At 40.5% G+C, this 16,963-nt stretch overlaps 2 protein-coding genes across 6 annotated transcripts in view; one reads left to right on the plus strand and one right to left on the minus strand.

Annotated features, from left to right (window-relative positions):
* LOC146525371 (retinaldehyde-binding protein 1-like) lies at positions 1-6,586 on the plus strand. The gene is made up of 8 exons (XM_085144521.1): positions 1-60; positions 707-747; positions 1,168-1,296; positions 1,395-1,599; positions 2,808-2,986; positions 3,070-3,228; positions 5,573-5,683; positions 5,776-6,586. Exons 2-8 carry the CDS (start codon positions 739-741, stop codon positions 5,920-5,922), a joined length of 939 nt encoding a protein of 312 aa, XP_085000647.1. The 5' UTR covers positions 1-60; positions 707-738; the 3' UTR covers positions 5,923-6,586.
* Positions 6,039-16,963, minus strand: part of LOC146525372 (monoacylglycerol lipase ABHD2) — a 22,660-nt gene continuing 11,735 nt past the window's right edge. For all 5 annotated transcript variants that reach the window (XM_085144077.1, XM_085144165.1, XM_085143992.1 and 2 more), the window contains one exon: positions 6,039-15,829. In XM_085144077.1, coding sequence (XP_085000203.1) covers positions 15,621-15,829 — 209 coding nt within the window. In that variant the 3' untranslated portion in view covers positions 6,039-15,620. The remainder of the gene's footprint in view (positions 15,830-16,963) is intronic.

The raw sequence follows: 16,963 nt of genomic DNA on the forward strand, positions 1-16,963 counted from the left end.
TCTCTGTCCCTGCTGTCTCCTCTGCCACTCGCTGTAGGTCTCTGATCCTGTCTGCTCGAGGTAAGGCCGCTCAGCTCTAAATCAGTCGATAGACAGATAAACACAGACAAATAACATATGAGCATTTTGAGGATATGTGTATCATATTTTGTGTAGTAACTAAAAATCACATTAAAAACAAAATATTTTTGCTTTGATGTCAATTGACAGAAACCTTGTTTTTTACTTTGATTAATACGTCTTTCATAGTTTAAATGAAGGGTTTATGCATTTGTGCTAAGTTTCTTCTATTGTTTGCTGCACTGCAATTAGGTTTGAATTTTGCTCTCTAAAGAGCCTAAAACACTCACTGAAGAGAAACTTCAGCACCTGTGTCATGATTCTTGGTTAAAGAGCTTCAACTCAATTATAACAATTATTTGGCTTTATACAGAATTGAAACTATTTAAGCAAATTGTTTATATATATATATATATTTATTAACTTTTCAATTAAAAAAATGCTTTCAGTCAAGCTGCTTAATGAGCAATACGATATATAAAAGACCCACCTCTTCATTTTGAATGCTATTGCTTCCTCCTGGTGATGTTGTATTTGTGTAGTTCTCAGATTATGTCATACATCATTAATTGAAAGAGCGTCTGCATGGTTTCTTTTTGGTGAATGTGGTCACGTTCTGTTTGTGCCAAATCTTCTTCCTCCACAGTTTTAGCGTCGCTGCTGTGAGACGCTGCAACCATGGCTACTGTAAGTTCAACAGTCCAGAGTGCTTCAGTCTCACTTTATCTCTGTTTACGGCAGTTAGGTCAGTTTCTGGCCTCAGTTCAGTGGTTCAGTGTGGGCTAAAAACATTAGAGGGCTTTGAGGTCTAACTGTCAGCACATGATGCTGCTTAGTATTGTTATTGTGCCAGTAAATGCTGGCTCCGGGATGGGTCCTTAAGCTGTTTTTAAGAAATGGCTTTAGAAGTCCTTTCTGCGATCATGTGAAGCAGATTAACCAGACGTTCGCTGGCATGCATCGTTTGGAGTCCGGAGGTCCTTGGACCCATTTTTTGCACAATTAATGCATACTTTTATTTTTATTTGAAAACTACTAAAGCCTGAAACGATGAGGTAAAACACAAACAATAAAGGAGGATTTTAACGTGGATTTTTTGTCATGCAGACTGGTACTTTTCGCATGGTGTCAGAGGAGGAGCAAGCAATGAGGTCAAAGCTGGAGCATTTGACAGTGAAGGATCATGGGCCTGTGTTTGGGCTGTGCCACAAACTGCCTGGCCACACTGTGCAAAAGGTAAAGTAAGCATAGTTTCTAATGGCAGCAAATACACGAGTCATATATATATATGGTCCTTGGATGGCTCAGGGTTCGTGTTGATGTTACCCTCCCAGGCGAAGGATGAGCTGAATGAGACAGATGAGAGACGAGCATCATCACTGAAGGACCTGCGGGCCTTGATGAAAGAGAGGGCAGCCGATGGAGACGGCCTGGCCAAGCTGATCCTGGAGCGCTTTGGGGACAAACCCGACTCTTTGTTCCTGCGCTTCCTCAGAGCTCGCAAGTTTGATGTAGACAGGGCCCACGAGCTCATGAAAGGTGATTTCCAACCTACTAAATACAACTTTATGAGAAGCACTTTATTTCATTGAGTAGAGAGACAAAAAAGAGAGTTTTTGCTTGCATCATTTTGGCACCCAAGCGCTTCAGTAATTGATGGTGAGGCCTCTTTTGTGCTCCTCGTATGCATGAATCCCAGGCCATCGCTGAGGCAGGGGGGCATGTGTTCATTAATTGGGAGCTTTGAGATTCTTCTGAGTGAGCTGACAAAGCTGTTCTTTGTGTGTGCAAATGGGACGGCAGGTTTGCTTCACTTGTGAGTCCGCCACGTTCTGCTGGGAACTTCTGCTGCTCTGGGAACGGGTTAAAATTAAAAAGAGCATTTCGACAATAGTGAGGACACCTTATGACTTGCCCTGCACACACAAAAACCTCTGAATCTTTTTTTCAATCCTCTGAATGATCAGAATGCTGTTTCCTAACCAGATGATCAAAATGATGCCCAGTTATTATTCCAACAATATAATAATGTAATATGCCATTAAACCTTGAGCTGATCTTAAACCTAGCAACCTTAACTCAAGCATCGGCATAATCCTGGAACCAGAATTTCTGAATCTTGGTGCTGCTGTTGTTGGAATACTCCATCCCCGCAAAAACAGAAAATACACACCTGCACATTTATCAATATAGAAAAGTTGTTCCGTGTGAGACTGGAATCCATGCACATCCAGATGGACTGTCTGTATCTCTCTGTCTCCCTCTCTCTCTCTCATAAACACATTTACTGTGGGTTAATTGGTGCCTTGCTTGTAGATGGACTGGAGCCCCACTGACACAGGACTATCATTGTGTGAGTGCATCAGAAATATGCAGTGCTGTGTACACTGTGGGGTTGTGAGTTATTAGTATCCAGTGAGAGAATTCAGTTCAATTCAGTTTTATTTATATAGCACCAAATCACAACAACAGTCACCTCAAGGCACTTTATATTGTAAGGTAAAGACCCTACAAACCCAACAATCCAATAATCCCCTTTGAGCAAGCACTTGGTGACAGTGGGAAGGAAAAACTCCCTTTTAACAGGATAAAACCTCCGCCAGAACCAGGCACAGGGTCGAGCAGCCATCTACCACGACCGACTGGTGGTGATGGGAGGAAAACGGGATAGACGCGCCATGAAAGAGAGATGGGGATTAATAATAACTAATGAGAATGCAGCTGATCTGTTGGTTGTGGTTCTCCAGGTTACGTACGCTTCAGGAAGGAGTATCCTGAGCTTTTTGAGAACATGACCCCCGAGGCAGTCCGCAGCACAGTCGAAGCGGGATACCCAGTGGTTCTGCCCAGCAGAGACAAGTATGGCCGCGTGGTCCTGCTCTTTAACATCGACAACTGGGACCTGGAGGAGATCACCTTCGATGAGGTACCCGAAAAGCAGCCCTGTACAGCTGCAGCTCAGTCATCTAAGTGTACTCTGTGAAATATATATCCTTTTGCGTGTAATAGGTGTTGAGGGCATACTGCGTGATCCTGGAGAAGCTGCTCGAGAATGACGAGACCCAGATCAATGGATTTGTGCTGATTGAGAACTTCAAAGGCTTCACAATGCAGCATGCCTCAGGAATCAAGCCAGCTGAGCTCAAGAAGATGGTGGACATGCTGCAGGTTAGGGCTGAGCGAAATGGCCTAAAATCCATAATATCACTGCCTCTTGGTGTTCTTTTACATTCTTTTAATGTAACTTTTCATTGTTACGCTGATGACCTGCAGCTTTATGTTCCTCTAACCATTGGAAATTGTGCTGAAGTCTCTAAACTAGAATCTTGTGTATCTGCAATTAGGGGCTCGTTATCGGATAATTTCTTGCTACTAAATATCTTGATGCATTCTCAATCATCCAGGAAAATAAATCTCCAAAAGTTGATTCTGTTCATCTGGACGTAGTGTATTCTGGTGGAAACGTTTCGTCACTCATCCAAGTGACTTCTTCAGTCTCAGCTGACTGCAGGTTTCCCCAATCTTATAAACAGTACATTTGTATAATGACTGAAACCAGCCCACTGAAGTACCTTGAGTGGGCTGGACAGAGTTTACATGAGACTCGAAGGAGAGCACCATGTCGAACCACACGCCCAAGTTTTTTACCTTGTCCCTGCGATTTATGACATCGTCATATAATTTTCAAGATGAAATTTAACGGTCTTTGTTTAAATAACGAAGACCAACTTTTATCATTTGAGGAACATAGCCAGAATCAGATACGTTTTGTCAAGTGACACAGCACAGGTTCTTGTCCATGCATTTGTGTCTTCACGTATTGATTATTGTAACGCTCTTCTTTCTGGGCTTCCAAAGAAAAGTTTCAGAGGTCTACAGATGGTGCAAAATGCAGCTGCTCGTATTTTAACAAGAACTGGGAAATTTGAGCACATTACCCCTGTACTGAGAGCTCTTCACTGGCTACCTTGTCAGATTTTAAGATCCTGCTGCCCACCTACAAAGCTTTAAATGGATTGGCACCTTCATACCTCTCCGACCTTTTACACCTTTATGTTCGATCCCATGCTCTACGATCTCAGGCCTTCTAAAGGTTCCTAGAGCCAGAAAAAAAGACAATTGGAGAGCGTGCTTTTTCTTTTCGTGCCTCATTCTTGTGGAACAACCTCCCTCAAGATATTAGGCAGGCATGCTCTGTGGAGGTTTTTAAAACTAAGTTGAAGACACATTTGTTCACCCTATCTTACATGTCTTAATTCTATGGCTTTTAGTTTTTAAATTCTTACTATTTTTAACTTGTATTGTGTTTTTACTTGTACTGCTATTTATTGCTTTTATTTATTCATCTTTTTAGTTTCAAATAGCTGTACAGCACTTTGTTTGAAAGCGCTTTATAAATAAAGTTATTATCATTATTATTATTATTAATTTGAAGCATGTGCCGTAACGATATATATCGCGATATATTCTCTTCTTCTGTATACCATATTTTCCGCACTATAAGGCACATTTAAAATCCTTTAATTTCTCAAAAATCAACAGTGTGCCTTATAATCCGGAATAATCCCCAGAATAATCTGGGTCCAAAACGCCGTCTGCTCCAGGTCCCAAAGTCAAAGGAACACAGCGACATCACTGAGAGTTAAAAACTGTTCATCTTTAATAAAATGATCAGCGTTGGTGCTTTACCAGGTGTAGCAATTAAGTTTAACATCCAGGCATCCATGAAAACAGAATTTATTAAATTTAACAGCAGGAAGTCAGCTCGCTAGTTTCCACCTAAACATGATATAGCATGTTTTGACTGAGAGATTTCTGAAAGACTTAAAACGTACAGCTCTGCTAACACTTCCAACATAAATGAAGACAGAAAACTAAACAGCAGTGACTTTTTTAGGGTTGCTGAAGTTGGACTAGCTGGTATATAATGAAGTGTTATGTGATCGTTAGCAACACAGCTATGTTAGCATAACATAAACACAGTGAAGCTGGAGGATGAACGCTAACTTTTTTCCACTCGATAAAAGTTAACGCGAGGGTTCCCGATGACTAGGGACAAATGCAATCGCATGGCAGGATGCTGTAAGTGGACCAAACTTCAGTCAGGAGAACAACTGAAATAATCAGATGGGAATAGAGCAGCTGCAAGAGAATTCAGCATTAATAAATCAATGGTACAGAAGTGGAGGAAGCGCAGTTTTTGGCTTTCCTCATATTCCAAAAGGTGATTTGTCTCTTCGCTATTACTGTCGCCCGGCATAATTTGCAGATGATATTGCTTGCAGCCGCTGCAATGCTTTCAACCAAAACAGGCGCAGCTTGATGACTCCGTCAACATGTGCTATCATGGTAGAGCGTCTAGTCAAAATCTCTAACACTGACCAAATTCATATCGTTTCTACTGTATACCATTTATATCGCCCACCCCTACTGCAGGCCCAAACAGACTCAGAATGAAAGCTGATGTGGAGCCTCAAACTATAGTTTTTGGCTCTTTTGTGTTTTTCTGCAGGACTCGTTCCCAGCCCGTTTCAAGGCAGTTCACGTTATTCACCAGCCTTGGTACTTCACCACTACCTACAACGTGGTTAAACCCTTCATGAAGAGCAAGCTGCTGGAGAGGGTAAAGATAAGGGACACAGCTGATAGCAGCTATATTTTTTTTTGTTTTAAATCTAAGCTACATCTTTAAATGCTGATTCTAACTTCCCTCAGGTCTTTGTTCATGGTGATGAATTGGACAACTACCTCAAAGAATTCGATGCAGACATCCTGCCTTCAGACTTCGGTGGAAAAGCACCGGTGGCCGACTACCAGGCCATCGCCACCAAGCTTTTTGGCTCTGAAGACACTGCTCTCTGAAGAAACAATCCTCCCATTTCAAACCCAAGAGTAGAGCCTTTTACCTGAAGTGCTTTTTGTGTGATCAGATCAGATATGTGGTCTGTATTAAGGCTAGATTTTTACTTTTTTAAAAAAAAAAAATTCAGGCAGTACATAGATGTATGTAGGGTTAGAAGCAGGGGATGGTTTGTGTTATATAAATGGAAAAGGTAAAGGATGTTGTTTAGATATATGAAGGAGAGAATAACTGATAGTAATCACTTGTTACTTTACATTGACATGTACTGACAATCCTCTCATGTATGACATGTATGAGTGGAGGAAGAATGACAGAGCTGGTCAAGACCAGACTGATTTGTGTTTGGTGTGCTTTGCCTCATAGATCAATCTGCTGTACACAGAACAACCTTTTGCTTACGACCCCGTGATACAGATTCAGCATAGCAAAGTCTCGAGGGGTGAATTTGAGATTGATATCCAGAGGGAAAACTAATAAGGCATGAGGCTACATTAGATTATTGTTTTAGAATAAAGGGCCTCCTGATGCAGTGCCTTAAATAGGAACAGTTGCTTGCCTCAGTGGCCTTGTTTCAACATATCATGTGAGGCGTGATGTACCAAGAAGATGCATTCTGGACGTTGCACTGGATTGAAAAATGTCAAATAAAATCTTTTTTGTGCATCTTTTTTTTTTAAATTAATGACCATTTTTATCATTTGTTCTATATTTTAACCAGCTAAACCCACTCTAGGGTTAAATGGTTAAACCAGGGTTAATTAATGAGTATATTTAAAATAATGGAGTTTTAAATTAGAGACTGAATGATGTGCGATTTTTTTAAGGCCGATAACCAGTCCTTATATTTGGTGATTTTACAATCTATTATTCTGATGTAGTGGCTGATTTTTTTTTTCTTTCAGACACATGAACCATAACAGATTTCCTACACGTTTGTTGTATTGTTTTTTGTTTGTTTAATGCTCTGCCCAGGGCTGGACTGGGACAAAAAATCGGCCCGGGCATTTTGACTAGAGACCGGCCCACCAGGTATTATAGGAAAAGCCATAAAGCCTTTGAATGGAAACAAATGCTGTTGTGACAGTGATGTACACTGTCTTGTTGGTATATATGTATGATTACATTTTACATCTGATGACCACTTTGGTTGTAAGATTCAGATAATTATTTATCAAAAGCTAGACATTTTAAATGAGAATAAGAAAGAAAAGTATTTCTCTGTGCCCCCCTTTTCCTGTTAATGCCCTGCCTGGCCCCCTGGCAACACTTTGCTAGACCCGCCCCTGCACAGCTGTCAGCTATGTAAAAAATGCTCCTGGTGTTATTTGTCTCTCAGAAACAGATCATAACTTCTCTTCAACTCATTCATGTCACCTAAAAGGTAAACCTGTTTCTCCATCACCTGTTCAGCTCTGATGTTTCAGTAAGGGCATCTCCTGGTTTCATCTTTATGTTTCCCTCTCACCAGATAACCAAACCGATATCATGATGAGCAGCTTTACAGCTGTGGCTCCAGCAAACATCACCTGATACTAGAAAGTGATATTAAATAAATTCTAACAACAGCTTAAATGCGCTGTTTTCCTCTTTCTGGTGCAAAGTGGGCGATAAACAAACGAGAGACGGGACTTGCGACAGATAAGTCATTGATCAGTTTCGTGATTGAAGTAGCAGCAGGAGAGGGAGGGGGAGAGAGTGAGAGAAGAAGAGGCATTTAAAAGACATCAAGTGTCGGCCAAAGTGCTGAACAGAGAGATAATAAAATCAAATAAAAAAGAATTAAAATAGATAAGAAACATTGTAAAAACACTGTCAGACATCCGTATATATAGACACACAAAGCAGACTCTTATATACACCTGTTTGTAGAAATATAGATGTACATGCACATATGCAGATACATATACGAAAGTGTACACATTCACACACAAGCACACATACGTGTACATAAAATACGTGTATACATATATACATGCATACATCATCCAATGAGATAAAAGACCAGAATAGCTAAAACAGAATAAAAGTGGTGTCAAAGAGATCCGAAAGCCTTTGGAAATCGGTAGGTCTTCAAATTTGATTTGATGACTTCCAAAGAGGAAGAGGAGTTTATGAAAGAGGGAAGACTGTTCCAGAGTCTTGAAGTGGCAATGGAGAAAGCCCTGTCACCTCTAGATTTTAACTGGGAGCGTGGAACCAATAAAAGCATCTGACTGGAGGAACGCGGCATTTGAGTGGGTAGGTGCAGGCTAAGGAGATTGTACCTGGAGCCAAGCCATGGAGGGCTTTAAAAACAAATAATAAATCCATGAGTCAACTCCATATTTAACTCGCAGGCAATGTAAAGATGTGAGTATGGGAGTAATACTCTCTTTCTAGTACTGCTGCATTTTGGTTGCAGGCGGGACAGGCTTGAGTGACAGACATGTAAATCGAGAGAGTTACAGTAGTCAAGACGTGGTGATATGAAGGCATGGATAATGATTTCCAGACCTTCAGATGAAAGATATTTTTGAGTTTGGAAATTCTCCCGAGTTGGAAAAAACTGCCACGAACAACTGAATTTATTTGTTTGTCCAGCTTGAGGGTAGAATTGAAAATGAAACCAAGCTTTTTTACCTGGGGGTGTACATTAGCTGATAGTGGGCCCAAGTCATTTCTTATGAGACTAACAGAGTCTTGCGTACCGAAAATTATAATCTCAGTTTTGTCCTAGTTTATTGTCATAAGAAACTCTGACTGTTATGACCTTTCAAACTACAGACCGATCTCTAAGCTTTCATTCTTGTCCAAGATCCTGTAGAGACTAGTTCTCTCCCAGCTCCAGGCGTACTTCAACACGAACAATATTGCTGAGAAATTTCAATCTGCTTTTAAGCCATTGCTTAGTACTGAAATGGCGTTGGTTAGAGTTCTTAATGATATTCTTGTAATTACTGATACTGGACGCTCTATGGTCCTAGTTTTACTGGACCTCTCTTTGGCTTTTGATATGATGGACCATAACATCTTATTATTAAGACTTGAGCACACTGTGGGTATTAGAGGCACTGCCCTCGACTGGTTTAAATCATACCTCACTGACAGGTCTTTTTCGGTTAACTTGGGCACCTTCTCCTCTTCCTCTGCACCGGTCTGTTGCGGTGTACCTCAAGGATCAGTTTTAGGCCCTATTCTTTTCTTATTGTATTTGCTCCCTCTAGGCGCAATCTTTGAAAAATACAATATTGCCTTCCACTGTTACGCCGATGACATACAGATCTATTTTGAACTTACTGACGACCTTGCTGCGTCCCTGCACTACTTTCAAGAATGCATGCGGTAGGTCAAAGAATGAGTATTTCTCTTGTTTTAAACGATAAGAAGACTGAGATTGTTCAACAGTAAAATCCCTCGTGCCCAACTTTGTTCTGCCCTGGGTTCCTTTGCTAGCTCTTCCTGTGACTATGTCAGTAACTTGGGTGTACTGCTGGATAGCTCGCTCAAACTCAATAAGCAAGTGTCTGTTGTAGTGAGATCTAGCTTCCACCAACTGCGCCTTATCTCTAAGGCTAGGCATTATGTTCTGCATGAGGACCTGGAGAAGCTTATTCACGCTTTTGTGACCTCCTGTTGGATTATTGTAACTCCTTGTACTACGGTCTTCCCTCTTCTTTTCTTCTTAGACTGCAAACAGTCCAAAATGCGGCAGCCCGCCTCTTGCCTGGTACCAGGAAATTTTGCCCTATTACTCCTGTTCTAGCTAGCTTGCACTGGCTGCCCATAAATTATCGTATTCAATTTAAAATATTACTCCTTACATTCAAAACTATTAATAAATTAGCGCCGAGTTATCTTAGCAAACTTCTCAAGCCACATACTCCTGCTAGAACACTTAGATCTGCCACTCAACTACTTCTGACGCAACCTAGATCTTGGCTGAAGTCCCGGGGTGATCGTGCGTTTGCTCTGGCTGCCCCGGTACTGTGGAATATCCTTCCTCTTGATATCCGCGCATCTGGTTCTGTAGCACTGTTTGAATCACGACTAAAAACCCACTTATTCAATCTTGCCTTTCCCTCTAGTTAACATTTCTTTTATGATTTTATATTATGCACTTTTATGCTCATTTAATTCCTTGTTTGTTCTGTATCTGTTGCTTTCCTATGTATCATGACAGCTATCTGCTTGCATACTTGCTTTGGTCCTATTTCTGTTATCTTCCTTTTATTCTCTATGTTACTTGTTAAGCACCTTGGCATACCCTTGGTTTTTAAGTGTGCTTTATAAATAAAGTTTATTATTATTATTATTTATGGGAGCATGTATACGGAGAATAAGACAGGGCCCAGAATAGAGCCCTGAGGTATTCCACAAGCGAGTGTAGCCTCACAGAGCATGTTCTGCTCTCTAAGTAAGAGGCAAACCATGTTAGACCAGAGCCTTGAATGTCAACACGTCTTTAGATGGGTTAATAGGATTGTGTGGTCAACAGTGCCAAATGCTGCACTCAGGTCTAGAAGAATTCAAACTGTACATTTTCCAGAGTCAGCAGCTAAAAACATAGTTGAATACCTTCAGTTCAGCAGACTCTGTGCTGTGGAAGGCTCTGAAACTAGACTGATATTTATCCAGAATACTATGTGTGTCTAAGGATAATTGGTGGAGGACAACTTTCTCGAGAACCTTAGACAAAACGGCAGCTTATAAATTGGTCTAGAATTGCCAAGAACTGACGTATCCAAACCAGTTTTTTTTAGAAGCAGCTGGACAACAGCTTGTTTAAAATAACCAGGAACAGTCCCATTTGAAGGAACAGTTGCATTTGAGATGCTGCTATTAACAATAGCGAGGATGTTAGGGCTGACTGTCTTCAGCACATCTCTGAGAAATGGTGTCGGTAACACATCCAAGGGGCAAGTAGTTGGTTTGATGTGCATTATTATATCAGTAAGATGGGATAATGAGACTGGTTTAAATTCAGAGAGAAAGGAAGAACATGTAGGTGGTTCAGAAGGGTCTTGGGATGGGAGCCGGATATGTGATCTGATATTATCAATTTTTTCAGTAAAGAACCTTTGAAAATCCTCACAAGTGTGTGAGGCAGTCTTAGATATGGCTGTAGTGGTGGGATGCAGGACAGAGTTGATTGTGTTGAATAGAAGTCAGTTCCACAAAAGCAGCTAGATCATCAGTGGGTAGCCAAGTTTCTGTCATAAAAAGAAAGTCCAAGCCACGAGAGACAAACAGGTCATGGTATATGAAGGTCTTAGCTGTGGCTCTGCCCAGGCCTCTGTTGCCAATAAGTAAGTAAAAGACCGCCCTCTGATGGACAAACTATGCAAGCTCAATACTCATGGCAGATATTTCTCACTTATATTTTTATGTATTATAAAAATCAATACATCTGCAATTAGCTAATATCAGCAAGCTGTAGTTTAAATGAATCAGTGACCAATGTTACCTCATACAGATTTCTAGGTCAAGCTGCTTTTTTAGGCCTGGCAAAACTCCAGAGTTGTCCTACCTTTCTGAGTTTTGAATTTTGTCAAAACCTTTCACACGACTTGATCGTAATGTGTACCTAAAATCTGGACTGCAAGCTATTGAAGTATTAAATTGCACTGCATTTAAAATACAGATGCCCTTACAGCATGCAGTATTCCCACCAACTGTTCTGTCCTTAAACACACCACTTACAACAGATTGAAAAGTAATATATTTGTGTGTTTGCTAATTGACAGCATAGATGGTGAAAAAAACAAAACAAGGTTTGATTTAATTGTGTTTTGATTACTTTTCCTGTGGTGTAGTTCACATGATAACTGGGGAGGTAGAAAAGCTATAAAGATAAAAGGAGTCAATATATGAAGGCTCAATTCAGCACAATCTGTGATATATAAATTATTGTTAAATATTAAAGCGTGTTCTACATTATATTTACAAAGCTCTAATTAGAGGGGAAAAAAGAAACCATTTTTCTTTTGAGAAAATAATTTATTTTGGAACACAATAAGCACGTCTCCTCACATAATTAGTTCACACACACACGCACACCACTGGTATTTCTTCAACAAACACACCCAGGGTTCAGTATCAGAGTACATTATGTTGTGTGACTGCATCCCCCCCCCCCCTCTAGTTGTCCCAACACACCCTTTAGCCTTCATTCAGCAAAACTGTAAACACAAAATTAAAGCTGTATAATGATAATTGTAGGTTAACACACAGTGGGCTCCCATCCACTTGCCTGGTACTGACAGTTACGGATTCTCCATTTAAAAAAATCTTTATAGAAAAAAAACAAACAAAAACAAAACAATAATATTAAGCAATTGAGTTTACCCCAATCCAACTTTTTCTTCCCAAATTTTTTGGACATTTTAAATTTACTCAAGATATCTGAGTCATTTAGTTTCCAAGCAATTAAATATGAGCCCATAAACTTGATGTTTAAAGCAGTGAGGTTAGGATAAATACAGAGGAACACCATGTTTTATCAGTATAGTAAAATAACATTTCCGATCCCAGATCCATGAGAAAATTATTACAATGAGTATGACATGTTTTGGTCTAATATACTTTGACACCATTTATTGTCACATTAGTGTTTAAATAATAAGAGAATCCCTTCTGTTTGGTTATTGCCTTTATTTTTCCATCCCTGGTCCCTCAAATCTAATATACACCATCTTTACGTAGATATTTTATTTTTGTTGTTAAAGTGAACAATATTGGATTTTTGGGGATCAGAGGTGGTGATATGACACAGTATACACCTGCTGTATGTTTACCTATCAACACTCACACTCTACCGCATTTACACAAGCAGATAACACAAGAAGTCATAAGAACAATACAAAATAAAATTTAAAAATACCCCAAAAATAACTAGAAAAAAAAAAAAATCCAAATAATACATCCAAACTTGCATTTTTGTGCAAAGCTGTGGAGAGGCAAAAACATTTTTTCTAAAAAAACAAAAAACAACAACAACAACAACAACAACAACCCAAAACACATGGCTCGTACTGCAGAAACTGGGTTTTTGCTGGTGTCATCAAAATCGAGCCAGAATAAACCCAAACGTGTAATTTTAAATGAGAGCTGTGGACTACAGATGAACCATTTACTATAATCTGACTGTGGGTGGATGAGAGGATGTTTGCCACGAAGACTGGCAGTTGTAGTTCAGTTTCCCTGACAACAGATGGCAACAGTGATTTGTTGTTTGAGCAAATGCTGGTTGTCGACCGCTAGACGTAAAAAGAAAGAGGGTGTTGGCAGGCCGACTGAAACACCAAACACGATTATGTCACCAATCACATCAAGTGCAGCCTCATTTCCAATACTGTTATAAAACTGAGGGTTTCCACTCAGAAGGCAGGCTGATGACCACCTGCCACAGCACGTCTCATTTTATCTTACAGTACATTTAAAACGACTCCAATGAAACGAAAGACAAAGAAAAACGGGATCACTGGTGTCAGACTGGTGCTTGGTGTTGACAGATGCCCTGAGTTAGAGATGAAGTTGGATAAGAGTTCCCTTTTATCCCCACATTAGCCAAGCCAGCACTGGTGAGACTAATACCTGGATGTCATAGTATTTGCTCAGAAAGGTTTAAGGCAGTTATACCTCAGAAAATAACTGTGATAATAAAATTTCCAAAGAGCAAAAAGAGCAACAGATCAGATTCACAATTACAGCACTTTAAATACTACTACTGGTAACCAAGCAACTATTTCTAAAGCTAAGAACAAACTTTGGAACGCCATATATAAGCTTTAATATCCAATTCTTATTATCTGATATTTATTATTACTTTACAAGCTTCTATTGATTGACATTCAGTGCTGTTATATCCTGATATGGCAAACCTTCCAGTACTCAAACACTTCTACTTATCAAATACTATCAACCAGGTATTACGACACACAAACCACAGCCTAGGAAGCCTCATAAAATGCCCTGCTGTCAGTCACTAAATCATTTCAAACCACCCTTAGCGTCTCATCACAGTGTTCAGAAGCAGGTTTTAGATTACACATTTCTTGGCTTTATATTGCCTTGAAGAAGCTTCCTTAGAGCCCTTACAACAAGGTTTGAATTTAAATCGGGTTTTGAAAAGTCCACAGATCCCAGTCTTGCAGTATGATTTCAACAAGAGATGTTTGCGAACATTTTTTCAGCAGTTCGTGCAGCAACACCCTTTATTCTCAGTGCAGTCAACAAAACAGGAACTGGGATTTTCGGCAAAGTCTTTGAAATAAAAAAATATTCCCTACGGTTAAAATCCATCTTCTTTCTTGCATGCAGCATTCTCCATCTAAATTACAGTTAAACAAACACCAGAATCATACGAACAAGCCACTAAAATAAATAGCGGTTGAGCTTTGGTATCTTCAGCCCTCCTACTCGTCAAACCTCACAGCTCAGATTATTACAAATGAAAAATTTGCTTCACATCTGCTGAACTTTCCCTTTTGTAGCACCACGCTCGCCAATCAGAAGGCTAAATTTTCAACATTTCAAAGAACCACATGATCATCTGCTGGAAAATGGAAAAGCTGTACTAAGATGTTCGCACCAAACCAGGTGGGTTGAATGTTAGCCTCAGTGCAGTGGCAGTAGGACTGTTGTGTGTGCAGTAAGAGACGGATATCAGAGACTTGGCCGGACCTGCAGCTGATCAAAGGCAACAGAAAGAGTAAGGAGGGCTCAAAGACACTGACAGACAGACAACGCGGGGAACATTTGATTCATCTAACGTTTCGTTATCATCCTCGCCCCCTCCGTTAACAGTTTCCATATCTGCACTTTGACAAATAAAATGAGGAAAGGGGGAAAATATTGTGGTGTACAGTATGTAAAGTGCTGGAATCAAAGTGACAGAATGCAACTGTGGGAATGTACATGGATCCCATCCGAGGGTGGGGCTCGATCCCTGGTCACGTCTGGTAAGCACCGAAAACTTTGAGTGCCAAAACTATGTGCAGGATGATGTTACGAGCTAGAAACAATGTGTACAATCCTACCTTAATACTTAATAATCTACAGTACATTTACTACAAACAGCAACGCACCCAGAGGAGCAGACATAATGGCCAAGGGCTAAGAACAGAGAATTTAAATCAGACCAACCTCACAAAGACCACCATCCTGGGTCTTTCCCTCTTGGCCTACACAGTCTCACACAGACATACTCACACACGCACACACACACAAAACGGTAACGTTTGTTAAGACAGCAGACTAGGCTATATGGCCTTGGCGGTGATAAGCAGTGAGCTTCTTACAGTTCTTCTTCGATGTAATACGAGGCTTCTTGTGTGCTCTTGTTTCTCACTCGACTACTCTAAAGTGGTGCTCTTGCTTTCCTTTAAAATGACAGCTTGACTTCATTGTCTGCCACTTTCGGCCAAAAAGAATCACTTAGCCAGGCGTCATTACTGTGTAGATGTAAAGAACCAAAATGTCCCTGCTCCGAGTCCTCGACATGGAAAAGAGCACGAAGGCAGTTAGTTCATTTTGTCACAAACTTTAAGGTGATTGTGATTACAAAGGAGGACCGGGAAAGGTGGGTTGGTACTGGTGAGTCGCACAGGAGGAGAAGGCAGAGAAGAGATATCAGTTTAGAGTGTCTCCTCAGTGCAGTGTGGGGATAGTGGTGTTGGAGAAAGTGAAAGGTTAATGAACAAATGAGAGAGACAGAGGTTTATGCTTTCTCCTTTAAGCAGGAGCCCTCACTCAGGTGGTCACTTTGGCATGGTGGTTTCTGTTTCTCCCACTGACAAATGGCATTGGCGTAACCCACGATCACTTTGTCCATCCAGGTGAGAGGCTGGGGGAAGAGGACTGCACCCTCAAAGAAGCCCAGGTGGCCTCCATGAAGTGTCAGGGCAAAGACCACATTCGGCTTCTTTGCTGGAAGAGGACAAATCACACGGTAATTAGCCCTCTGTACTCTGCACAGTTTGTAATCGTCAGCATCGGAAGAATAATGTTCAACACGTGCCCAGAAATGGGCTTGCAAGGGATTGTTAAGGGTGTGTTTGCACAGTCGAGCAGATAACAGTGCGATTACATTTCTGGCCATTAGACACGATCAATATGTTACTCCGTTTGTTTGTCTGACAGCTGGCAGAAAAAAAAAAAAGTGGTACTTCAACTTTGCTCCTTTAACCCGGAGGCTGTTTTTTAATGACTTTAACAGTTGAAACAGGTTTGCCTCGACTGACAGGTCTCACAGATTGTTACACCGTCTTTTCATTGCTTCTTGTCTAATTGCTTAAATGGTCATCCAGAATGGAAAAATCTCTTTTCATAGTATAAGACTCATCATTTTCCATACCTCTCTCTTAATAAAGACTTCCATGTTGACAATCTTCCAAAATCCTTACGATTACATTTGTGTCCACATACTTATGGTAAAATAATGCAACCATTAATAATTGACAAGATAGGACTCCAGGCCAAACTTTAACATTTTCCCTTAGGAGATGTGACGACCTGTTTTCTATACTCTGTCCATACAGAAAACAGCAGTTTTCACACTGACTTTACGTCATTCACAATATACAAACCCTGAATATCTCTGCATCTGTGCTGCCAAATAAAATATGAAGGACTGCAATTTCCTTTGCTGGTTTTTTTTTTTTTTTTTGCATTGGTTATTCTGCAGCTAAAATATATTTTTATTTAAAATGTATAATTAAAAAAATTATAATAACAATAATGATGATAAATAAAGTCTGAAATGTAAACTAGGTCATCTCCACACACTCCCTCTGCTTGCAGCATAGTGCTGCTGCAGTGAACAACTATGGTGGGGTTTCGTGAAAAGGACTGGCCTGGATCTCTTTGGTCTCCTGGTCTTATCTGGGTTAGTGGGGAAGCCTGCTGTAGCAGACTAGTGACTAAGATCCCACTGGGCTTTGAACACTGTGCACTATTCATGACAGCTGCTGAGTTGCCCTTGGACAATCGCGTGCTCATCCAGGACCGAGAACTGCCGCCTCACTACGAGCTGAGCGACAGGTTGGAGCAGAGGCCCGGAGA

Source organism: Neolamprologus multifasciatus, chromosome 1 (genome assembly GCF_963576455.1).
Source record: "Neolamprologus multifasciatus chromosome 1, fNeoMul1.2, whole genome shotgun sequence".
In the NCBI taxonomy this organism is placed as follows: domain Eukaryota; kingdom Metazoa; phylum Chordata; class Actinopteri; order Cichliformes; family Cichlidae; genus Neolamprologus; species Neolamprologus multifasciatus.